This window comes from Hyperoodon ampullatus (assembly GCF_949752795.1).
Source record: "Hyperoodon ampullatus genome assembly, chromosome: 2".
NCBI classification, from domain to species: Eukaryota; Metazoa; Chordata; class Mammalia; order Artiodactyla; family Ziphiidae; genus Hyperoodon; species Hyperoodon ampullatus.
Window position 1 is genome coordinate 153927688 of NC_136915.1, and position 22346 is coordinate 153950033.

The 22346-nt window shown below is 40.7% G+C and overlaps 1 protein-coding gene across 1 annotated transcript in view; it reads left to right on the forward strand.

The window, feature by feature from the left end:
* Window positions 1-22346, forward strand: part of CENPF (centromere protein F) — a gene marked incomplete at both ends in the record, with an annotated part of 56771 nt that overhangs the window by 22756 nt on the left and 11669 nt on the right. The window contains 5 exons of the mRNA XM_079697392.1: window positions 2297-2419; window positions 8243-8378; window positions 10331-13710; window positions 15002-17740; window positions 18972-19124. Coding sequence (XP_079553518.1) covers window positions 2297-2419; window positions 8243-8378; window positions 10331-13710; window positions 15002-17740; window positions 18972-19124 — 6531 coding nt within the window. The remainder of the gene's footprint in view (window positions 1-2296; window positions 2420-8242; window positions 8379-10330; window positions 13711-15001; window positions 17741-18971; window positions 19125-22346) is intronic.

Sequence of the window (22346 nt, forward strand, 5' to 3'; positions counted from 1 at the left end):
CCCACATGCCGCGGAGCAACTAAGCCCGTGCGCCACAACTACTGAGCCTGCGCTCTAGAGCCCGCGAGCCACAACTACTGAGTCCACATGCTACAACTACTGAATCCTGTACGCCTAGAGCCCATGCTCCGCAACAAGAGAAGCCACCGCAATGAGAAGCCCATGCACTGCGACAAAGAGTAGCCCCCGCTCACCGCAACTAAAAAGAAAGCCCGCGCGCAGCAACGAAGACCCAATGCAACCAAAAATAAATAAATTAATTAATTAAAAAAGATATTATCTTCCTTCCATCACTCAGATCTTTCCATGAGGACAGGGTCTCGTCTGTTTAGTTTCCTGCTCTATCTGCAATGCGGAAGCACTAAATATCCAGAGCTTTACTGTAAGAAGAAGCAATGTGGTCATTCATTCTCCCTTTTTTTTTTTTTTGGCCGCGCCCTGAGGCTTGTGGGATTTTAGTTCCCCAACCAGGGATTGAACATGGGCCCTCAGCAGTGAAAGCGCAGAGTCCTAACTGCTGGACCGCCAGGGAATTCCCAATTCATTCTTTTCTTGACTTCACCCATTTTCCCTGAGAGGGTGACACATTTTAGAGTTTTATGCTGAATATGTCAGGTATTCACCTGTTGTCAGAGTTATACTTATTTTCTTAGTGTTTGTTTCTTTATTTTCTAAAAGTGAGGATTTACCAATTAGGTTGTCTCATTATATGAAAAATACAGGTTAATTCCCAAATGTAAGATATAGCAGCCTAGGACATGTTGATTTCTAGTAGCAGAGGAGCTGGGGATGGGGGAATGCAGGCGAAATGCGGACAGCCAACATTTATTGACATCTCTTACATACAAGGGATCATCTGAAGTTCTGATAGATTCATTCCTTTATCTATCCATCTGTCCAAGTTTGGAAAAAAGAAAAAAAATCTTCGTGTGCCAGGATAAATTGTTATGCACTATTTATTGGATGTCCTCCAAGACTTTTAAAAATATACATTTGCAAATGTATAATTGTTTTTTTGGTTTTAACTTTTGTTTAAAAGGGAACATTCTGTTGGTAGTGTCTGAGCCTTGTTTTTATTGGATGTTTTGTAGTTTATTTAGTCATTCCCCTACTGATGGGTATTTAGGTTCATGTAGCACCATTGGTAGTATCATTGGGCAGGTAAAGGTGTGTGTTGCTGGTGCTTCTGTAGAACAGCTTCCTACATGTGACATGGATGGCCTCGAGGGCATATGTGTTCTCACGTGTGATAGGTACTTCCAAATTGCCCTCCAGAAAAGTCGTAGCAGTTCACTTGACACCAGCTGTAAGAGGCCTGTTTCCTCCCATCCTCCTAATAGGAGATAGTCCAGGTTTAAAAAATTTTGCCAACTAAGGAGTGAAAAATGTTATCTTATCATTGTTTTAATTCACACTTTTAAAAAATATATATTTATTTATTTGGCTGCCTCAGGTCTTTATTGCAGCGTGAGGGCTCTTGGTTGTGGCGCACGGGCTTCTCTCTAGTTGTGGAGTGTGGGTTTTCTCTTCTCTAGTTGTGGCATGTGGGCTCCAGAGCACAGAGGCTCTGTGGTTTGTGGCACGTGGGCTCTAGTTGAGAGGCACGAGCTCAGTAGTTGCAGCACATGGGCTTAGTTGCCCCACAGCATGTGGGATCTTAGTTCCCTGACCTGGGATCGAACCCGCATCCTCTGCATTGTAAGGCGGATTCTTTACCACTGGACCACCAGGGAAGTCCCAATTCACACTTTCTTGATTACCATTGAGGTTAGTTCTTTCAGAAGGTGATTTGCCATTTGTATCTTTTGTATAACATTTCTGTTTCTGTCCTTTGCTCTTTTTTTTAATGGGCTTGCCTCTTTGTATATTGAATCATAGATATGCTTTATGTGTTGTATTTTGGAAATATCATTTTTATTCTGTTGTATTTATTGCAAATGTGTTCTCCCAGTTTGTTTTCTCAACTTTTGTTATTTCTTATCTTATTTTTTAAAATTTAGTTTATTACTATTTAGTTGTTTTATTTTTTTGTGGTTAATTGTTTTCCTTATGGCTTCCTCCTCAAACCCAGCCTTTTTCATCAACATATGGTGCTGCCAAGTAATGTCACAGGTTGACATGATGGTATTTTAAGTTCAACTTCTAGGGCCTTATTAAGCTGTGACGTATAGTGTGTCTCAACCAAAATAGATGGCATCAATTCTTATATTCCATGACCTTTTTATTCTTCTTTAAGAATAAATAGTTATTTAAAAAGTAAAGAAAAATGAAGCTTTGCTTTGTTTTCTATTTGTAGGTCACATCTGTAAAGCACCAGCTGGAAAAAAAATTGGAAGAGTTTAAGGAAAAGTTCAGTAGAACTGAACAGACCTTACAGGCGAGTGAGACCAAGGAAAATGAGCTGAGGAGAAGCAGTGAGGTAAGTGAGGGGTAGAGAAGAGTATTTGTCAACTTCTGTACAGGAGGAAGTGGGAGCGTTAAAGAATTTCTGTACCATTTTCTAGTAGTTTATTATAGCTACATTTTTGTTTTTAATTTGCCAGAAGTATATATTACAAAGTGTTTTGTATATAATCTATGACATAGAACATGTGGTTTTTTTTTTTCACTTTCTATTCTGATATAACTTACTAATATGCATCTAGCAATTATAGGAAAGCATGACTTATATTAAGACCATGTACTACTCTTTTGTTTTTTTTTTAAGATTGTTTTAGACCATCTGTGAGGTGGAAGGATGGAAGAAAGCAAGGGATTTTCTAAATGGAAAGAAACAAAACTGGTGATGGGAGGTATAATTTAAATCCCTTTTCCAAGGGTTGGCTTTTGCGTCATCAAATATTAAAAACCTTGTGCAAAGTGATAGACTTAAATATAAAATTTTTTACAGATAAAGAGTTTCTAGATTTAATATTGTTATAAAAACATCAAGCAATTGTAAATTGTATTACTCTGGCTTCAGCAGTCAACAACTTTCATGTTGAGTGTGTGCAGGCATAGGTGATGGTGTCTTTGCTGGGTTTTTTTTGGCCACACCGCACGGTATACGGGATCTTAGTTCCCCCACCAGGGATCAAACCTCCGCCTCCTGCAGTGGAAGCATGGAGTCTTAACCACTTGATCACCAGGGAATTCCCGTGACGGTGTCTTTGGAGAGTCATGGTAACGATACAAAATGGTGGATGAGGTTTCCCGATGGCATGGAGTACAGGGCGTACCCTGATGTTGCTTCTACCGATAGGATTTTATCTGTACTTACTTACTTTATTTATTTATTTATTTTTGGCTGTGTTGGGTCTTTGTTGCTGCGCACAGGCCTTCTCTAGCTGTGGTGAGCGGGGGCTACTCTTCGTCGCGTTGCTCGGGCTTCTCATTGTGGTGGCTTCTTTTGTTGCGGAGCATGGACTCTAGGCACACGGGCTTTGGTAGTTGTGGCACACGGGTTCAGTAGTTGTGGCTCGTGGGCTTTAGAGCGCAGGCTCAGGAGTTGTGGCACACGGGCTTAGTCGTTACGCAGCATGTGGGATCTTCCCGGACCAGGGCTCGAACCCGTGTCCCCTGCATTGGCAGGCAGATTCTCAACCACTGCGCCAACAGGGAGGTGTCTGTACTTACTTTAATTTGCTTCTCTCTGAATATATTTAGTTGCTTGGAGTTTATTTTAAAGGGCTTAATTAAGAACCATTTAGGGACAGTTAATAGACTGAAACAATATGAATAGAGTCATAAATCTGCATTGTAGTTTTATGAAAAAGCACAGCAGAACAGTAGAGGTTTCTTTTCCAACAAATGTTACAGGAAAGAATTTGTTTTCACTAATCTTTTAGCTATTTTGCAGTTACTTTTTAGATTGTACGGTTTTTTGTTTGTTTGTTTGTTTTGTAAGTTCTCTGTAAAGAACAGTGATTTATCCAGGTGAGGCAAGTCTAAATATATTTATCCCCTCAGCTTCAAGGAGTGTATTATGGTTATAAAATCAGAACGTCTGTCAGTAGCAAAGAAGAGGTTGTTAAAGCAGCTATAGCCTCATAGGGGTAATACTGCTGGAGAGAGGAGGCCACAGCCCCAGAAACCCGAGTGGAAGAAAACTTCATATCAGATGATGGTTTCATCAGCAAACGTTTTTAAATGAAAGCGTTTGTTTCAGCAAAACAAATGTTTGCCTTTTGGCCAGTGGGGACCAACCAACAGATGCTTCTGCTAACATTTCCACAGGCAGACTGGCACCAAGCTCTTCCCTCTGTGAGCTTCCCTTTCAGCCAGGAACTCTCCCGCGACTCCACTGGCTGCCTGGTGGAAACATTTTGTAAAATCGATCGACTGGTTAAGAGGGTCCAAACACTTTGCAAACGGTTTGCTTGGCCAAGGCTCCATAGTGGGCTGGACATTTCTTGCAGGTGTTTCTGAAGACTCATGCATCCCTGCAGGGCCTGGTTTGTCAGCTGTGGAGCTGTCCACCATGAGCTCTAGCTAAATGCCCATCATGTTGCACTTAATATTTCATTGATTTCTGTGTCCAGTGAGGGCAGTCATTGGAGATGCGTAGTTCAGGGCCAGGGAATTCATTTAGTATTTGTCTTTAATGTATGTTTTTGTGTGTGTGCCTTTTGAGGATGATATCAAGAATTCAAAGGGTTTAGCTGGCTCTATGCAGTTTGAATTGGGATTGGAATCAGAAAAGCAATTTAGCCAGTTAGACTGGTGGTATAACTTCGAGGTAAAATTTTGGTGGCTTTAAAGTGAGCGAGATCTGAAATTGCATCACTTTTCTGCCACCTCCCTGCTGTGTGACCTTGGGACAATGATTACCATTTCTGAGTCTGACTTTCCTCATCTGCATATGGGGACTAATACTAACCCTCCCTTTTCAGAGCTGCATTAATGATTAACTTAAATATTGTATGTCAAATGTTTAGACCCATGCCCAGCACATAAGGGCTCTTTGGTCTTCACAGCTGTTGTAACTTTTTGATGCTACCACTGTTTGCTGTCACCCATAGGCAGAGAAAGGATGGGCAAAGGAAAGGGCATCTGAGATTTTTCACATATAAAATTACAGCCTATTCTAGTCTTATCGCGCCGGGTATCTTTCTGTGTCTAATTATAAGTACAAACAAGTTTAGCACGCTTATAGGTTTTGGATGCTGAAAAAAATGAGACAGTTGTACTGAAATTTTCCTTGTCCATGTTTAGCAAACTAATATGCTGCTCACAGTGAGAAATTATCAGTAGTGGAAATGTGATTTAATGGCCCAATCAAGGGTAAAGTTAGCATTTAGTATCAAAGTGAATGGAAGGCTTAGATAAGCTGCTCATCCAGCATCCAGTGCCAACCCCATAGCATTGGGGTTAGGCAATCATATACCATCATTTGATAGCCAAGATGAGGGAACACTTGCTTGGGTACCTTCCCTAGCGTGGGGACCTGTATTACGACGGGGTCCGCTAAGGGGCCTGGTCTGGCAGGCAAGAATGATGAGGTGGAAGGGGAAAAACACATCCTTTGCATCCATCCCTGGTTCACCATATAGACTTCGCCCAGCAGGGGACATATTAAACTTCATTCATGGATGGGATCACGAAATGCCACACAGTAACTGAAATTTGTTTTGTCTGGTCCTAGGAAATGATGCTTCCCTGGCTGCTCCTAAACCAAAGTTTATCTGGCTGGAATTGCTCACTAAGCTCTAAGGCTGACTTGTGGTTATAGGGTTTTTTGTTGTGTTTTTCCAGACTAGTGCCCAACTCTGCAAATCATGTGAGGTTGCAGGAGCTGCCTAGGAGAATATATCCTTGTATGCTTAATGCATCGTTGGCAATGAGCCACGCAGTCAAGTCTTAAGTGGCTGTAAGCTGTGCAGAAAACTAATTGCTGATGGGTGGCAGCCTACAGCTCCATTTTCAGATGTTCATTTTCTAAATTCTGGCTTTTTAAAATTCTTGGGTTGGCCATAGCCATAGCATGATAAGCCTGCTGGGTCCCAGGATTGGCTGAACATTTCTTCATTTGAAACAAGTATTTATGGAACTACTGCCAGAATAGACAAAGACTTGTTAATCTTTTCACTGAGCTTAGTATTCATTTAAATGTCTCCTGTTATACACAGACATGGATAGAGACGAACAGACACATAAACATAAGTTGCACCCTCCCTCCTGGGTTCCCTCCCCACCTCTTCTCCTCCTTTTCACCTTCCTTCCTCCTACTGGGATGCACCCAGCTTTGCATACAGTGTCTTGTCAGCTTTCTTGTCACGCCTCTAGATGTAGGTGCCATTTGATTTGATGATTTTTTTTAGGGTAAAAAATATAAGTTGCAAAATAAAAATGCTAAGTCAACTCAGATGGTTGCATTCTAGTTACTCTCTTATGTTGAGCTCATTTAGCTGATCTTAGCATTGATCACACACATCGAGCTGCTGTTAAATTTTAGGAAGAAACACTACTGACAATGCTCCATTACCCTTGTTAAAGTACGTTAAGGTATTTTTCCTTTCACATCTGTGATCTCATTTGAGTGGTGATTATCTTGGAGCCTGAAGAGCAAACAAGCGATTATAGATTCTCTAGTTGAATGATGCTAGTTTAAGTCAGTAACATCATTGCACTTTAGTGATCATTCTTTGCAGAATTTCACAATGACTGGTGTGAACGTCAGTCTTGAGATGAGTTGGAGCGGGCTTTTAGTTCTGGTTGATCTCTTAATTTGATAGCTTGTCAGTTGAGCTCATGGAAGGGAGGTAGGATCAGGACAAAGGAGACAGAAATATAACTACAACGGACTCTGTCTTATTTTGATGACGAAATGAACATATATACATGAACACAGCAGCTGCCAGCAAGTTTTCAAGTACTTTCTACCAGCCAGATTCTCCCTCTTCTTGAATTTGGCTTTGCTACGTTGGTACCCATCTGCTGGTAGTAACCAGACTGATAATTGAAGGCAGGCTTCCAGCACTGAATTGCCAGGGCCATCTGTTTTCCAACAGTGCAGTAGGGTTTGGAGGATGGGTCTTAATTGTTTCTTTAAGATTCAAAAATTTCCCCTACTTTTCAGCTTTTCAGAGGGATATTTTTTAAGTGTGTGTGTGTGTGTGTGCGTGTGTGTGTGTGTGTGTGTTTTAAAGTCAGGCTTGTGAATCCCCCCCCACCCCGAGGATGGGAGTTGCTTGATTCTGTCAGTTTGTAATGATATACGCCAATTCCCAGTGGTCCAGAGGGTGTCATATAATATAGGTTGAAATACTTATCAGCTGTAATGTCATTGAAGGTTGAACAGCAGGTTGAGGAATATGGATAGAGGATTTATAATATTTATTATGCAAGTCATGTGGTTAATAAGAAGCATTTTTATTCAGCATGCAAATATTACTTCATTTTAAGACTCAGAAAAATAGACAGGTCTCCCTAGAAAATAGTATGGGGCTGCATATGTGTCTCTGCTACTCTATGGCACATAGATGCATGGGTCCTTCATTTAATCAGGTACCCAAAGGACCTTTTTTCACTGTGAAATCTCAGATTCCTCCACCCAGAATTAATTCTTCCATGCTCCAGCCCTCTGACTTCCCATAGGACACTTCATCTCTCTTGAGGATTTAGTGCATCTTGGTGTGTATTAAGTGATTGGTATTACATCTTCCCCCACTGGCGGGTACCTGGTCCTGGGGGCAGAGACTCTCTTAATTTGTAGCTGCATCTTTCATAATGCCCATTCCAACATCTTTACATTGCAGACTTTCTTAATAAACATTTAATAAAGGTAATTTTACTCATAAAGACATTCCCATAACAGTGAAACTTAAGATGGTTTTATAACAAAACATCAAAATTTGTCACGTGAATTTTTTGGTTCGATAGCACCTTAGAACTTTGCAAAGATATATTTGATCATTCAGGTGTGATGGGGACTTGGAGCATTTGTGTCTTTGGGGAGCTTGTAAATAGGGTTTTCCTTATGAACAAACACTTTCACAACCGTAGGGACATCCAGAAAGTTCAAAAAATATATATTTCTCAAAGTAAAAAGATTATCATCTGTTTTGGGTTTTGTGCTTTTGACTTCTATTTATAAAATCATTTTATTGAAGTAAAACTATGTAACTTCATTGCTCAAAGGGAAAGTGTGATTCCTCCCCTAGTGAGATACACACACAGTCCCATTAGGGACCCTAACCAAGGCAGAAGTCCTAAGTTGCTTGAGCATCTGCTTGGGTGGTAACTAACTAAACCTGTGCTTTAGGAAATGAAGAGGGAAAACAGCCTCCTTAAGAGTCAGTCTGAGCAAAGGGCCAGAGAAGTTTGCCACCTGGAGGAAGAACTGAAGAAGGCCAAGCAGCGTTTGAGTCAGAGCCAGAACTTTGCAGAAGAAATGAGGGGTGAGTAAATGTAGCGTTTTTGAGTTCTTTCTCTAGGCTAATGTTCCCATGAGGGAGGATGGATATCATTAGAAGCTTCTTTGAATTTTTCCATATCTTCTCCCAGAGAGAGATGCCTGCAGTTGATGTGGAAAAAGTTTTTGCTTTTCCACTTTTTCGTTTCCAGAGTGATAGCTGGACTTTTTTTTTTTTTTTTTTAATTGGAACACACTGAGTCCCCAGATGCCTGGTTTTCAGCACTTTGAAACCAGAAGGGTAAATATTTTCCACACAAAAGTAAATTGTCGGCACTGTCTCTCGCCCAGAGTGCTATTTTGTGTCTCAAATGTGTTTGTTAGTTACATCCAGACGGCGCATCTTCTCACCCATCGCCATTTCCCTTATAATGGAAAATCCTATGTTAAATGCATGTTTTCCCAGCCCTTAGTGACCATTGTTTTGGGATGGCTTACTTGACTGAATGATTTTATTTCCTTATTCTCTGTATAGCCATAGAATGATGCTGTATACACCAAATGAATCCACTGTTCGTTTCACATTTATGTATATGTGCCTTGAGTCTTTACTTACTTATGTTCTCCCTGAGGTATTTGCACATCTTGGATTTCTTTTAACCTGACTTGTGGAATGGGTGTCACACTTCTCTGTGACTGTTTTCTTTGTTAAATTCCAGTCTCCCTAAGACAGCTTTCAATTTTTCCATGACAGGAGGTAGAAATGTCAATCTTCAGCTTTTTGGAAAGAAAACTATAGGAAAAGAAAGGGTTAGGGCGTTTTTTAATGTTGGTCACCAGTATCATTGTTTGAGGTCCTCACACGCAAAGTGGACTGATATCCCCTGTGGCGATATCTCCACCAGCCTTCCACTCTCAGTATGTAGACTGAGATTAGGGGGCTAAAAATAGGAATGATTTCTAGTTACATCTGAGTTTATAATACATGCTACCTTTTTCATCTGCTATTGAGATTCTCAACTTTTATTCTTCCTCAACATACTTGGGAAGCCTTCCCATCATTGTTGAATGAAAGCAGTGTGGTTATTCTCAACTAGGAGAGGCCAGTGGGCAGAGGGGAGTTTTTAGGCAGAGGACAGGTGGTAATGGAGTTTGTGACATCTTCCTGATGATTCTCATCTTCACAGGCACCACCCTCACTGTGAGGGGCCAGGATGTGGGGAGATATTGCTTCTCAGTGATACTCACACGTAGGTCTCAAGAGTTACTAATATATAGCACCATATACTATTAAGATATATATATATTAGTTGAAGTATAGTTGATTTACATGTCAGTTTCAGGTGTACAGCACAGTGATTGTTTTATATATATACACACACACATGCACACACACACATATATCCTTTTTCAGATTTTTTCCCCTTATAAATTATTACAAAATATTGAGTATAATTCCCTGTAGCACTTTATACTCTAGTACTTATGCCTGATCCTACGTATTTTTTGGCTAAAATGGCGAAGAAGTTATTTACTTTTCTGAGAAAACTGGAATACTCCATAGTATTCCTGAGATATTTCCATTTTAGTGCTGCTCTTGTCACACTTTTCTCTCCTTGAATAAGTATTTCCAAAGGGCAAAAATATGCATATACATAAACACATACAAGGAAAAAGAATAAAAGAAAGTTTCATGTGCTTAGGAAAATAATCCCTTGGTATTTTATACAACAACACTTTCTTAAGCTGCTGAGAAAGGAGATAAACAAATGTATTGCCATCCTGAAAAGGACCATTTTCTCATTGTCTTTATATAAGCTTAGATAATTATCAGGTGATCTACTTTCAAGGAGGTATGCAGGCAATAATGCCAGTTTGTACAGGACTTGAGAAGCTGTTAGTTTGTTTGGATTTTTTTTTTTTTTTAGAGTTTAGAATTCTTGTAGAATAAATATTTATTAAAACCATGACAACTTAAAAAAATATTTTTTTTAATAGCTAAGAATACGTCTCAGGAAACCATGTTAAGAGATCTTCAAGAAAAAATAAATCAGCAAGAGAATTCCTTGACTTTAGAGAAACTGAAGCTTGCCTTGGCTGATCTGGAAAAGCAGCGAGATTGTTCTCAAGACCTTTTGAAGAAAAGGGAACATCACATTGAACAACTGAATGAAAAGTTAAGCAAAACAGAGAGAGAGTCCGAAGCTTTATTGAGTGCTTTGGAATTAAAGAAGAAAGAATATGAAGAATTGAAAGAAGAGAAAACTCTGTTTTCTCGCTGGAAAAGTGAAAATGAACAACTTTTAAATCAGATGGAATCAGAAAAGGAAAGCTTGCAGAGTAAAATTAATCACTTGGAAACCTGTCTTAAGACACAACAAATAAAAAGTCACGAATACAATGAGAGGGTAAGAACATTGGAGATGGAAAGAGAAAATCTAAATGTCGAGATCAGGAACCTTCACAATGTGATAGACAGCAAGACTGCAGAGGCAGAGACACAGAAGCAAGCTTATGGAGAACTACAACAGAAAGCCGAGTTCTCAGATCAGAAACATGAGAAGGAAATAGAAAATATGTGTTTGAAAATTTCTCAGCTTACCGGGCAAGTTGAAGATCTAGAAGATAAGCTTCAGTCACTGTCAAGTGAAATAATGGACAAAGACCAGCGTTACCAAGACTTGCATGCTGAATCTGAGAGCCTCAGGGATCTGCTAAAATCCAGAGATTCCTCTGTGGTGACAAATGAGCCTCATCAGAGAAGTCTTTTGGCATTTGAACAGCAGTCTGCAGTGAATAATTCCTTTGCAAATATAATTGAAGAACAAGAAAGGAGCGAATGCCATTTAGAAACAGACCAAAGTCCAAAAAGCTCATCCATGTTACAAAACAGAGTCGTTTCTCTTGAATTTTCATTAGAGTCTCAAAAGCAGATGAACTCAGATCTGCAAAAGCAGTGTGAAGAATTGGTGCAAATCAAAGGAGAAATTGAAGAAAATCTCATGAAAGCAGAACAGATGCATCAAAGTTTTGTGGCTGAAACAAGTCAACGAATTAGTAAGTTACAAGAAGACACTTCTGTTCATCAGAATGTTGTTGCTGAAACTTTAGTTGCCTTGGAGAGCAAGGAAAGAGAGTTACAACTTTTGAATGAAAAGTTAGAAACTGAGCAGGCAGAGATTCAAGAATTAAAAAAGAGTAACGATTTACTTCAGGAATCTCTAAAGGAGCTACAACTTTTGTCTGAAACTCTGAGCTTGGAGAAAAAGGAAATGAGTTCCATCATTTCTCTTGATAAAAAGGACATTGAAGAGCTGACCCAAGAGAATGGTACTCTCAAGGAAATTAATGCAACCTTAACCCAAGAGAAGATGAACTTGCTCCAAAAAACTGAGAGTTTTTCAAACTGTATAGATGAAAGAGACAAAAGCATTTCAGAGTTATCTGACCAGTACAAACAAGAAAGACTTACTTTACTCCAAAGATGCGAAGAAACAGGAAATGCATTTCGGGATCTTAGTGAAAAATATAAAGCAGAGCAGGAAAAGAACTCTAAATTAGAATGCTTGCTGAATGAATGCACGAGTGTTTGTGAAGAGAGAAAAAATGAATTGGGACAGCTAAAGGAAACATTTGCAAGGGAACACCAAACATTTGTATCACAATTAGCATTAGCTGAAGAAAGAAACCAGAGTTTAATACTAGAGTTGGAGACAGTGCAGCAGGCCCTGAGATCTGAGATTACAGATATCCAAAGCAATTCCAAGAGGGAGGCTGACAGTTTAAAGCAAGAAATCATGACTTTAAAGGAAGAACAAAGTAAGATGCAACAGGAAGTTAATGCCTTATTACAAGAGAAGGAGCACCTGATGGAATTAATGAAGATGAAACATGAGCATCAGCATCTAGAATTGGAACCAATTCAAGACTCTGTGAAAGTAGCAGAGAGGAAGATAAATACATGTCATGTTCAACTTCCGATGGACCTTGAAGTTAAAGATGCTTCTCTAGACAGTTATAATGCGCAACTGGCGCAAGTAGAAACTAAAGTGAGAAACATGGAATTAAAACTTCAGGAGAGTGAGAAGGAGGAGTACCTACAGCACGGATTACAAATTAGAGGAGAATTAGAAACTGGAGATGTGCAACAAGGCACTCAGTCACAAGATATTAGCGGCCTTGGAAACTTTGAAATAGATCCAGAGGAAAAATATATTTCGGTGCTTCACGAGTTGTCAACAATTCAGCAGGACAATGCCCACCTGCAGTGCTCTCTACAGACAGCAATGAACAAGCTGGACGAGTTAGAGAAGATGTGTGAGGCATTGCAGGTGGAAAAGCTTGAACTCATGTCTGAGCTAAACGACTCAAGATCAGAATGTGTCACAGCAACTAGCAAAATGGCAGAAGAGGTAGGGAAACTAGTAAATGAAGTTAAAATATTAAATGACGAAAATGGACTTCTCCAAGGTGAGTTCGTGAAAGAAACGCCAGAAAGTGAATTTGGTGAACAGCAAGATGAGCAGACGTCTGTGTCCTTAAATCCTTTGGATGACAGTAATTCCTATGAGCACTTGACAGTGTCAAACAAAGAAGTTCACATGCACTTTGCTGAATTACAGGAGAAATTCTCATCTTTACAGAGTGAACACAAAATTTTACATGATCAGCACAGTCAGATGAGCTCTAAGATGTCAGAGCTACAGTCCTACATTGACACATTAAAGGCTGAAAATTCAGTCTTGTCCACGAGTCTGAGAAACTCTCAAGGTGACTTGGTAAAGGAGGTGATGCCAGGACCTGGGGAGAAGCATTTTCTGTCCTTGTCACTCTCTGGTGTGACTGACAGCCCTGGTAATGCAATAGAATCCTCTTTTTACAAAGATCTTTTAGAGCATATGGGAGAAACATCCCTTTTGAATAATTTAGACAGGACTGTTTTGGCAAACCACTCCAGTGTAGAGGAGGTCTCTTGCAGTAGTCTGGAGGAGGAGAATCTGACCGAGAAAGAAATCCCCTCTGCCCCGGTGAGGAGCGTTGAAGAACTTGAGACTGTCTGTCAGATGTACCTGCAGTCCTTCAAGAAGCTAGAAGAGAAAATTGAAAGTCAAGGGATTACGAAAAATAAGGAAATCGAAGAACTTGAACGGCTACTAAGTTCTTCAAGGGAAGAGCTTGACTGTCTCAGGAAGCAGTATTTGTCAGAAAATGAACAGTGGCAGCAGAAGCTGACAAGTGTGACAGCAGAGATGGAGTCCAAGTTGGCGGCAGAAAAGAAACACACGGAACACCTCACACTTGAGCTTGAAGTAGCGCGACTCCAGCTTCAAGGTCTGGACTTAAGCTCTCGGTCTCTGCTTGGCACCGACATAGAAGATGTAAGTATGTGGGACTGACATGCTATTTCTCGAATCAAGTGCCTAGTAGGCACGCAATCAATGTTTGTTGAATTGAAATCGAAATTAAATCTAAACTAAAATATTTTTAGGGTTCAAGGACATAAGAACAAAATATACCAAAGTTTTGAAAAAATAGACCAGAACTTTAGGAAAGTGAGTCAGCTTTATTTGGGGAGTAAATTTCTATCATGATTATCTTTAAACACTATTATATTGGACATTACTAAAGATGTTTTTTAAAGACTCCTGGAGAAAATCATGTTAGAGAGTCAGAACATGTTCTTCAGGACGTGTTTTCACTCTTTGTGAGTTAATAAAGCACATTAAATATCAAATTGGAACTTAGGAATGGTAAGGTGATATGAATTTTAACCTCTCTTGCCTTTTTCAGACTGTTTTTAATGTTAGAGTTATAGTCATGAACCTAAATATTGGAGTTTATTATGTATTTCTGGATACTTTTCTGACAATTTGCTTGGTACAAATTTGGATATCAAATTTGATATCAGTCTGATTTGATATCAGTCATTCAAAGAGATATTTCTTTCTTTACAGAATATGAAATTGTTCAGTTACTTATACCTTTTTCTTTTCTAGTCTACCAGCTAAACTGGTAATGGCATACAGACAATGAGACTCACTTAATTCCCTCCCTCTACCTCTGTAAGGTAGGGAGGGCAGGTGAGACGTGACAGCAGTTGTTGTCAAAGTAGCAGATCCCTATTTTACAGAGAAGAGAAAGTGAGGTTCAAACATGTGATTTATCCAAGAATATAGTAGGTGCTGGATCTGTGATTAAGTCCTTGGGCTGGGAATCTGGTCATGAAACCCTACTGCCTTCTCTTATCGAAGAATATCATAAATGCTGAAGATGGAAGCCGACCATTTTATGTGGAATTTGTTAGCCTCTTATTTGATAATCCCAAAGAAAATTTATATTTAGGTTACCTAGCATATTGCTAGCAAGAAAAAAAATTTGAAATGTAACTACATCACAATTTAGATGATCAAGTAACTGACCCTGAAGGGTTTGTCTTCATGATAAATACCCAGTATCTTGCCCATAGAGAACACTTGCTGAATGTTTAATTGTGTTGAATATTTGGATGGAGAGAGGTGAATTTGGTGGGAAGAATGCCCTTTGAAGAGATGTGTTTAGAAGAAGCAAGTAGCCAGTTTCTCAAAAAGAATACTATAATTCAGCCTATTTGTTCTATTTTGATTCTTCTTGAAAAATAAAGTGCCTTCTCATTATATCTTACAACTACAGGCTATTCTAGGTGCAAACGATAGCTGTGACATAAGAGAATCGGAAGAATATACTTCAGAAACTAAAGAGAGGACACCAAAGCATGAGATTCATCAGATTTGTGAAAAAGATGTTCAGCAGGACCTCAGTCTAGAGATGGAGAAAATAACTAAGACGAGTACAGTCAAACCTATAGGAGAGTGGTCCGGGGAGCAGCCCCCAGAAACCAGTCACGGGACCCCAGTGGAAGACACAGCCCAGGGCTGTTCAGAATGCATTTCCGAATTGTCACTTTCTGGTCCTGATGCTTCGGTACCTATGGATTTTCTGGAGAATCAGGTAACCATTCAGAATCTCCAACTGCAGGTAAAAGAGACATCAAATGAGAACTTGAGATTACTTCATGGCATAAAGGAACGTGACCAAAAAGTTGAAAGCTTGCTAAATGAAATCAAAGAGTTAGACTCAAAACTCAATTTACAGGAAGTACAACTAACTACCAAGATTGCAGCATGTATAGAATTGGAAAAAATAGTTGAGGAACTTAAAGAAAAATCAGATTTCAGTGAAAAATTGGAATCCTTTTCTCGTGATAACCAGAGAGTAGAAAGTTCAAGAGGCCTCACTTCTAACTTAGAAATGGGCACAGATAAATTGTCACATGAAGGTATTGAAGATGAGGTAGCCAAGGTGACCGACAACTGGAGAGAGAGATGTCTCAATGTGGAAAATGAGCTGCAGAGGATGAAAGCTGAGAGAGGTAGCACAGAGCATCACGCCCTCTCTGCGGAAGCCAACTTAGAGGTAGTTCAAACAGAGAAGCTGTTTTTAGAAAAAGACAATGAAAATAAGCAGAAAGTTATAACCTGTCTTGAGGAAGAACTCTTGGTGGTCACAAGTGAGAGAGACCAGCTTCGTGGAGAGTTAGATACTTTGTCAAAAGAAAATCAAGAGCTGGATCAGATGTCTGAAAAGATGAAGGAGAAAATACGAGAGCTCGAATCTCATCAAGATGAGTGTCTACATCTCCAAGAGCAGCTGCAGAGTTTGGAAAAGGACTCTCAGGCACTGTCTTTGGTAAGAAGCGAGCTGGAAAACCAAGTCAGACAACTGAATAAAGAGACAGAATCACTCATAAGGGAATCCGAGAGCCTGCAGACCAAACTGAGTGAATTGGAGCATGAAAAGCTGACCGCCGCCAAGGCCTTGGAGGCTGCACTGATGGAGAAAGGCGAGGTCGCGGTGAGGCTGAGCTCAACGCAGGAGGAAGTGCACCAGCTGAGAAGAGGCATTGAGAAACTTAGGGTCCGCATTGAGGCCGATGAAAAGAAGCAGCTCCACATCTCAGAGAAACTGAAAGAAAGCGAGCGTAGGAACGACTCGCTTCAGGATAAAGTTGAGACCCTTGAAAGGGAATTGCACATGACAGAAGAAAACCAAGAGCTGGTGATTCTTGATGCTGAGAATTCCAAAGCAGAGGTGGAGACCCTAAAAACACAAATGGAATTGATGACTGAAAGCCTGAAAACTTTAGATTTAGACCTTGTCACCATACGGTCCGAAAAAGAAAATCTGGTGAAACAACTACAAGAAAAACAAGGTCAGATGTCTGAATTACACACGTTACTCTCTTCATTGAAAAATGTATTAGAAGAAAAGGAGCGAGAGAAAATACAGATGAAAGAAGAATCTAAAGCTGTGGTGGAGATACTGCAAACACAATTGAAAGAGCTAAGTGAGGAAGTAGCAGCCTTGTTTGATGACCAGGAGACCTGGAAGGCGGAAGAACAGAGTCTGGACTCCCCAGTGCAGGAAGTACATCAGCTGAGAAATAACATTGGAAAGCTGAAAGTCCACCTAGATACTAATGAAAGGAAGCAGCTCCATATCTTAGAAAAACTGAAGGAAAGTGAGCATCAGGCAGCTTTGCTTAAGGATACAGTTGAGAACCTTGAAAGAGAACTAGAGGTATCAGGAAAAAACCAAGAGCATGTGATTCTTGAGGCTGAGAAGTCCAAAGCAGAGGTAGAGACCCTGAAAGCAAAAATAGAGGAGATGGCCCAAAATCTGAGAGCTTTGGAGTTAGATCTCGTCGACACAAGGTCAGAAAAAGAAGATCTGACAAAAGAATTACAAAAAGAACAAGGTCGAGTGTCTGAATTAGAAACGTTAAACTCTTCATTTGAAAATCTATTGCAAGAAAAAGAGCAAGAAAAAGAACAGATGAAAGAAGAATCTAAAGCTGTGGTGGAGATACTGCAAACACAATTGAAAGAGATAAGTGAGGAAGTAGCAGCCTTGTGTGATGGCCAGGAGACCTGGAAGGCGGAAGAACAGAGCCTGAGTAGTCAAGTAGATTCCCTTGAACATGAGAAGGCTCAACTGCTACAGGGCCTTGACGAGGCCAAAAGTAATTACATGCTTTTGCAGTCTTCTGTGAATGGCCTCATTCAAGAAGTAGAAGATGGCAAACAGAAACTAGAGAAAAAGGATGAAGAAATCAGGATACTAAAAAATCATATTCAAGACCAAGAGCAGCTGGTCTCTAAACTGTCCCAGATGGAAGGAGAACAGCAACTTTGGGAGGAGCAAAGAACAAAACTGGAAAATCAGATGGTGGAATTGGAGCAGAAGACCCAGGTGCTGCAATCCAAACACGACACTTTGCAGGACACCGTAGAAGCTCTGCAGAATTCTTCCAAGGATCTGGAGAAAGAGCTTGAATTGACAAAAATGGAAAAACTGTCCTTTGTTGAAAAAGTAAGTGGCTTTATCTCTGTACATTTGAATGTGTTGTCACGCGGGAGGGTCAACCACTGTGTGAATTCTGTTTCCTTCTGGATAGCGTTTGCAGTATTGGACCAAACTTTGTAAAGGCTTTTGGGGTCTTGAACTGTGGGGACATTGAGTTGGCTCCAGCAGTGGTGACCCTTTGCTTTGGCACACACTTCCGTGGGGCACTTCTATGGATTGGCATGGTTTTCACTGTGGCACCTGGACAGGGCAGAAGTTTTTGGGTTGTGCATGGTTCCTTTCTCACAGTACATCAGAATAGTAGCCCCCATACCCATACCCAGTTGAGAACCACTGCTGTAGAGAGTATAGCAGATATCAGTTAGAATCAGTAGGGATCCCCTTTGCTGCTGCCCTGCCTTTTTTTGCCTTTAGGAGAAAGAACTATTAAAGATACTGATACAATTGTAACTGATAGAACCCTCATGGCTCCCAGGGCATGTCCTGGGGATATTGTGCTTTCAGCTCCCTCTTTTGTACCTTCTCTTCAGGCAGTCTCCTGTTCTGTTAGCTGGTGTTTAAAGGGAAAATCTGCCATCTGGAAGCTTAATTATTAAAGAAAAATTAAGTTTTTGCCCTATACTTACTGACCTAGGAAAGTGATTCCTTCAAATTAAGTTTTTACTGGACAAATATTAAGAGACTGTCCAGAAAATACAATCAATCATACCTCTGTATTTTCCAAGAATTTCAAGTTTTTGTATGGCAGTTATGGGTGGAGACAGTTAGACAAACTATACCAGGCTGTTTCAATCTGATATAGGGATGATTGTAAAAAATGCTGCTTTAACTGGTTTTAATGAATCATAGTCATGTTTCTTGCATTTTAGCATGGCATTGGAGAATTAGTAAGAGATCCAAGAGCTGACAGATTAAGTCACTGCCTTGTACAATGTTCTCTGATATTTAAGTTTAATTCAAATCATTACTTCTATGAAGGATTTTAAGACTTGGTAGTATTATCTTTCTTTGTCATTCCTTTCCTTATTGTTGTCTTATTAAATCTTGCAGAGAAGAAAAGGTAAGCTTACCAGTAGGTTTTGAGAATATTAGTTGAGTGGATTAGTAAAGGGAGGATTAGCTGGGTTTTATTTTATTATTGGAGGCTAAAGCGAATGTTGTGAATATGCTGTATAAGAGTGATTAATTTGATCAAACAGACAACCATAAGCAGATCCTAATGAAGATGAAATTTCAGGTAAACACAATGACTGTGAAGGAAACTGAGCTGCAGAAGGAAATGCATGCCATGGTACAGAAAACGACGGAGCTGAAAGAAGAATTTAGTAGGGAGAAAAACAGGCTAACTGAAGATTTAAAATTAGTGTCAGAAGAAATAAAGAGCAGAAAAGTAAGTTTCTCTGTGACAGATTCATTACACTCTGATAATTCTTGTGCACTCTCTCCTTGTTTGTTTTTGTTAAGACCTTCTGTAATGTACCAGACTTTATTTTTAGCTTTTGAATAGAGTAACCCAAGCTTATGTCATGATCAGACCTGCAGTAATTTTCGCCATCCAGCACTGTCATGAGCCCGGAAGGAGTCAGGCGAGGCCCCTGAACACAAGAAAATACCTGTCATGGAGCCCAACTATTTTTTTCATAGAAGATGACCCTTGTAACTACATTAACGCATACCAGAAATGGATTTCATGCCGCTTTCAGTAGGCGTTGTCCTAGCCTGCCACAGATTACAAGCCAGAACGTTGCTAGAGACAAATGCACTGAACTTGCAAAGAACTTACAAAGTAACAGAAAGAAAGTCATAGTAAGATGTAAAGTTGGAGCAGTCTTGGGGTGCTATTTTAGGGCAGGTTGTGGCAGAACTATAGCATTTGGGCTGCCACTCCCACTGCTGGTCCCCTAATAGACATTGCTGATTCACGCGCTTTCTCCTGAATCTCTTTAACACCAAGTCTTAGGTAGCAGCTACCATGCATGCAAATGGTAAACACTCCTATATTCATGTAGTCCTTGTGCAACTTCATCCCTAAGTAATTCTCAGAAAAGGACAGCAAAATATAATTGTGATTATGACCCAGAGTAATCACAAAAAGTTGAAACGATATTTGTAATGGCCTGTATAAGGAGTTGGGGAAGTTAGTGTTTTTCTTTAAATGTGGTATTTAATGTAATGAAAATTGAAAAGTTTTGGCATTTAATCTCAGCAATTGGCTCATGGAATTTTCTGGCAATGCTGTGTGGAAGGAGTTCCTGTGGATGATATTTGAGTCCTGCATCTGCTAAAATCTCCTTTGGTACTGAGCAGCCTGGGAGTATCCCAAGTATATTGTTATTTGTCTTCATTTATAGGCTCTACTAAAAAGGAAAGCTAGGTGTTCAGCCTCAAGGCCATACATATGAGCGTGTTCGTCTGCAATGGCTTTATTCATTCTATAAACATGGCTAAGGTCAGAGGATAGAATGGTGGGCGATAGCTGTCCTGTGGTTCTTCCTGCACTCACAGAACTTACCATCTTGACATACAATAAATCATTAAATAGGAAATATATCAAATAATCGTAAACTGTTAAGTGCTATAAAGGAAACAAGATTCTTCACTGCAGAATATTTGGGAAGTGGAGTGTGGGGTAAGGAAGAAACTAATTTAGATGGGGTGGCCAGAGAATGTCACGTGCAGGGCAAGGAGTCAGCCACGTGAACAACAGGGCAGACGAAGGAGCCTTCTAGGTCTAGAGAGCGGAGTGGTAGAATCTCTGAAATTAGAAAGATCTTTGTACATTTTAGAAATGGAAAGGAAGCCATTGTGTCTGGAGTCAGATGGAAAATACTAGGAAAGAAGGTTGGAGCAGTAGGAAGGCATGGTAAAGAACTAGAGTAGAATCTAAAGTGACACCAGACACATGAGGCTGGAGATTGAAGGGAACGTTTAGGGTGGATGCATGAACTTGGCTAGTTCAGAATATAGGTAGTGTTTAAACAATTATGGGAATGGTAGAAAACATAGATGGAGAAGCGAAGATGGCTCAGGGCCTAGCCCAGATGCCCTCCAGCATGTAGGGTGAGATGGGGGAAAGAAGAACCAGTGAAGAAACTGAGAAGACAAGATGAGGCCAGCCAGGAGAGTGTCATGTTCTAGAAGCCACGCATGGAGGCTGTCTCAAGACTGAAGGAGTGGTCAGCGGCAGCAGATTCTACCTGGAGGTCGAATGAGATGAGGGCTGAAGAGTGCTCCTGGGATTTCCAACATGGAGCTTAACGAGGCCGTGAAAAGCCATTTCAGGAGGAGCTGGGATGAAAGCAGGTTGGAGTGGGTTGAGGAGTGAACGGTTGATGAGGAAGTGGACACAGCATGTATATAAACACATATAGAAACAGCTATTTGGGGTCAGGCACGGAGAAGCCAGATACCTCTAGGGCTGCAGGGTTTTGGTTTTTTTTTTTGCGGTACGTGGGCCTCTCACTGTTGTGGCCTCTCCCGTCACGGAGCACAGGCTCCAGACGCGCGGGCTCAGCGGCCATGGCTCATGGGCCCAGCCGCTCCGTGGCATGTGGGATCTTCCTGGACCGGGGCACGAACCCGTGTCTCCTGCATCGGCAGGGGGACTCTCAACCACTGCGCCACCAGGGAAGCCATAGGGCTGCAGTTTTGATAGTCCTGCACAGTGAAGGGAGAGAAGGGCAGAAGAGTGGGGGGCCTTTGGAAGGAAATTCTTAAACTGATAGAAGATGGAATCTAAGCTGGCCAAGGAAGAAGACGTAAGTCTAGAGGGGCTTGAGTGTGAATGAAGGTGGTGGTGATGCTGCTAATGAGGTCAAGAAATTACTGCACTAGAAGTACTTAAATAAGTGAGCCTGGGGCTTCCCGGGTGGCGCTGTGGTTGAGAGTCCGCCTGCCGATGCAGGAACATGCGAGGAAGATCCCACATGCCGTGGAGCGGCTGGGGCCGTGAGCCATGGCCGCTGAGCCTGTGCGTCCGGAGCCTGTGCTCCGCAATGGGAGAAGCCACAACAGTGAGAGGCCCACGTACCGCCAACAAACAAACAAACAAACAAAAAAATAAGTGAGCCTGGGAGCCTAGGAGGGTTTGGTCCAGAGTGTTTTAGTAGCGAAATCGAGGTTTCAGAGATTCTGTGTTGCCCGTGGATGTAACCTTGGGCTGGAGCAAAGGAAATTGCCACTGGAGGTGAAATCGCCATTTAAAGTGAATACAGTCATCCCTTGGTATCCACGGGGCATTGGTTCTAGGCCCTCCCCAGATTCCAAAATCCGCAGATGCTCAAGTCCCTTATATAAAATGGCATAGTGTTTGCATATCACCTGCACACATCCTCATGTATACTTTAAGTCATTTCTACATTACTTAAAATACCTAATACTACCTAAATAGTTGTAAATACAATGTTAATGCTGTGTAAAAAGTTGCTGGTACACAGCAAATTCAAGTTTGGCTTTTTGGAAATTTCTGGAATTTGTGTTTTGGAATATTTTTGTTCTGTAGTTGGTTGAATCAGTGAATGTGAAATCTGGGGAAACAGAGAGTCAACTGTACATTGCTAAGGATCATAGCACTAACTCTATATAGATTGTCTTGCCTGTAAACTATTACAGG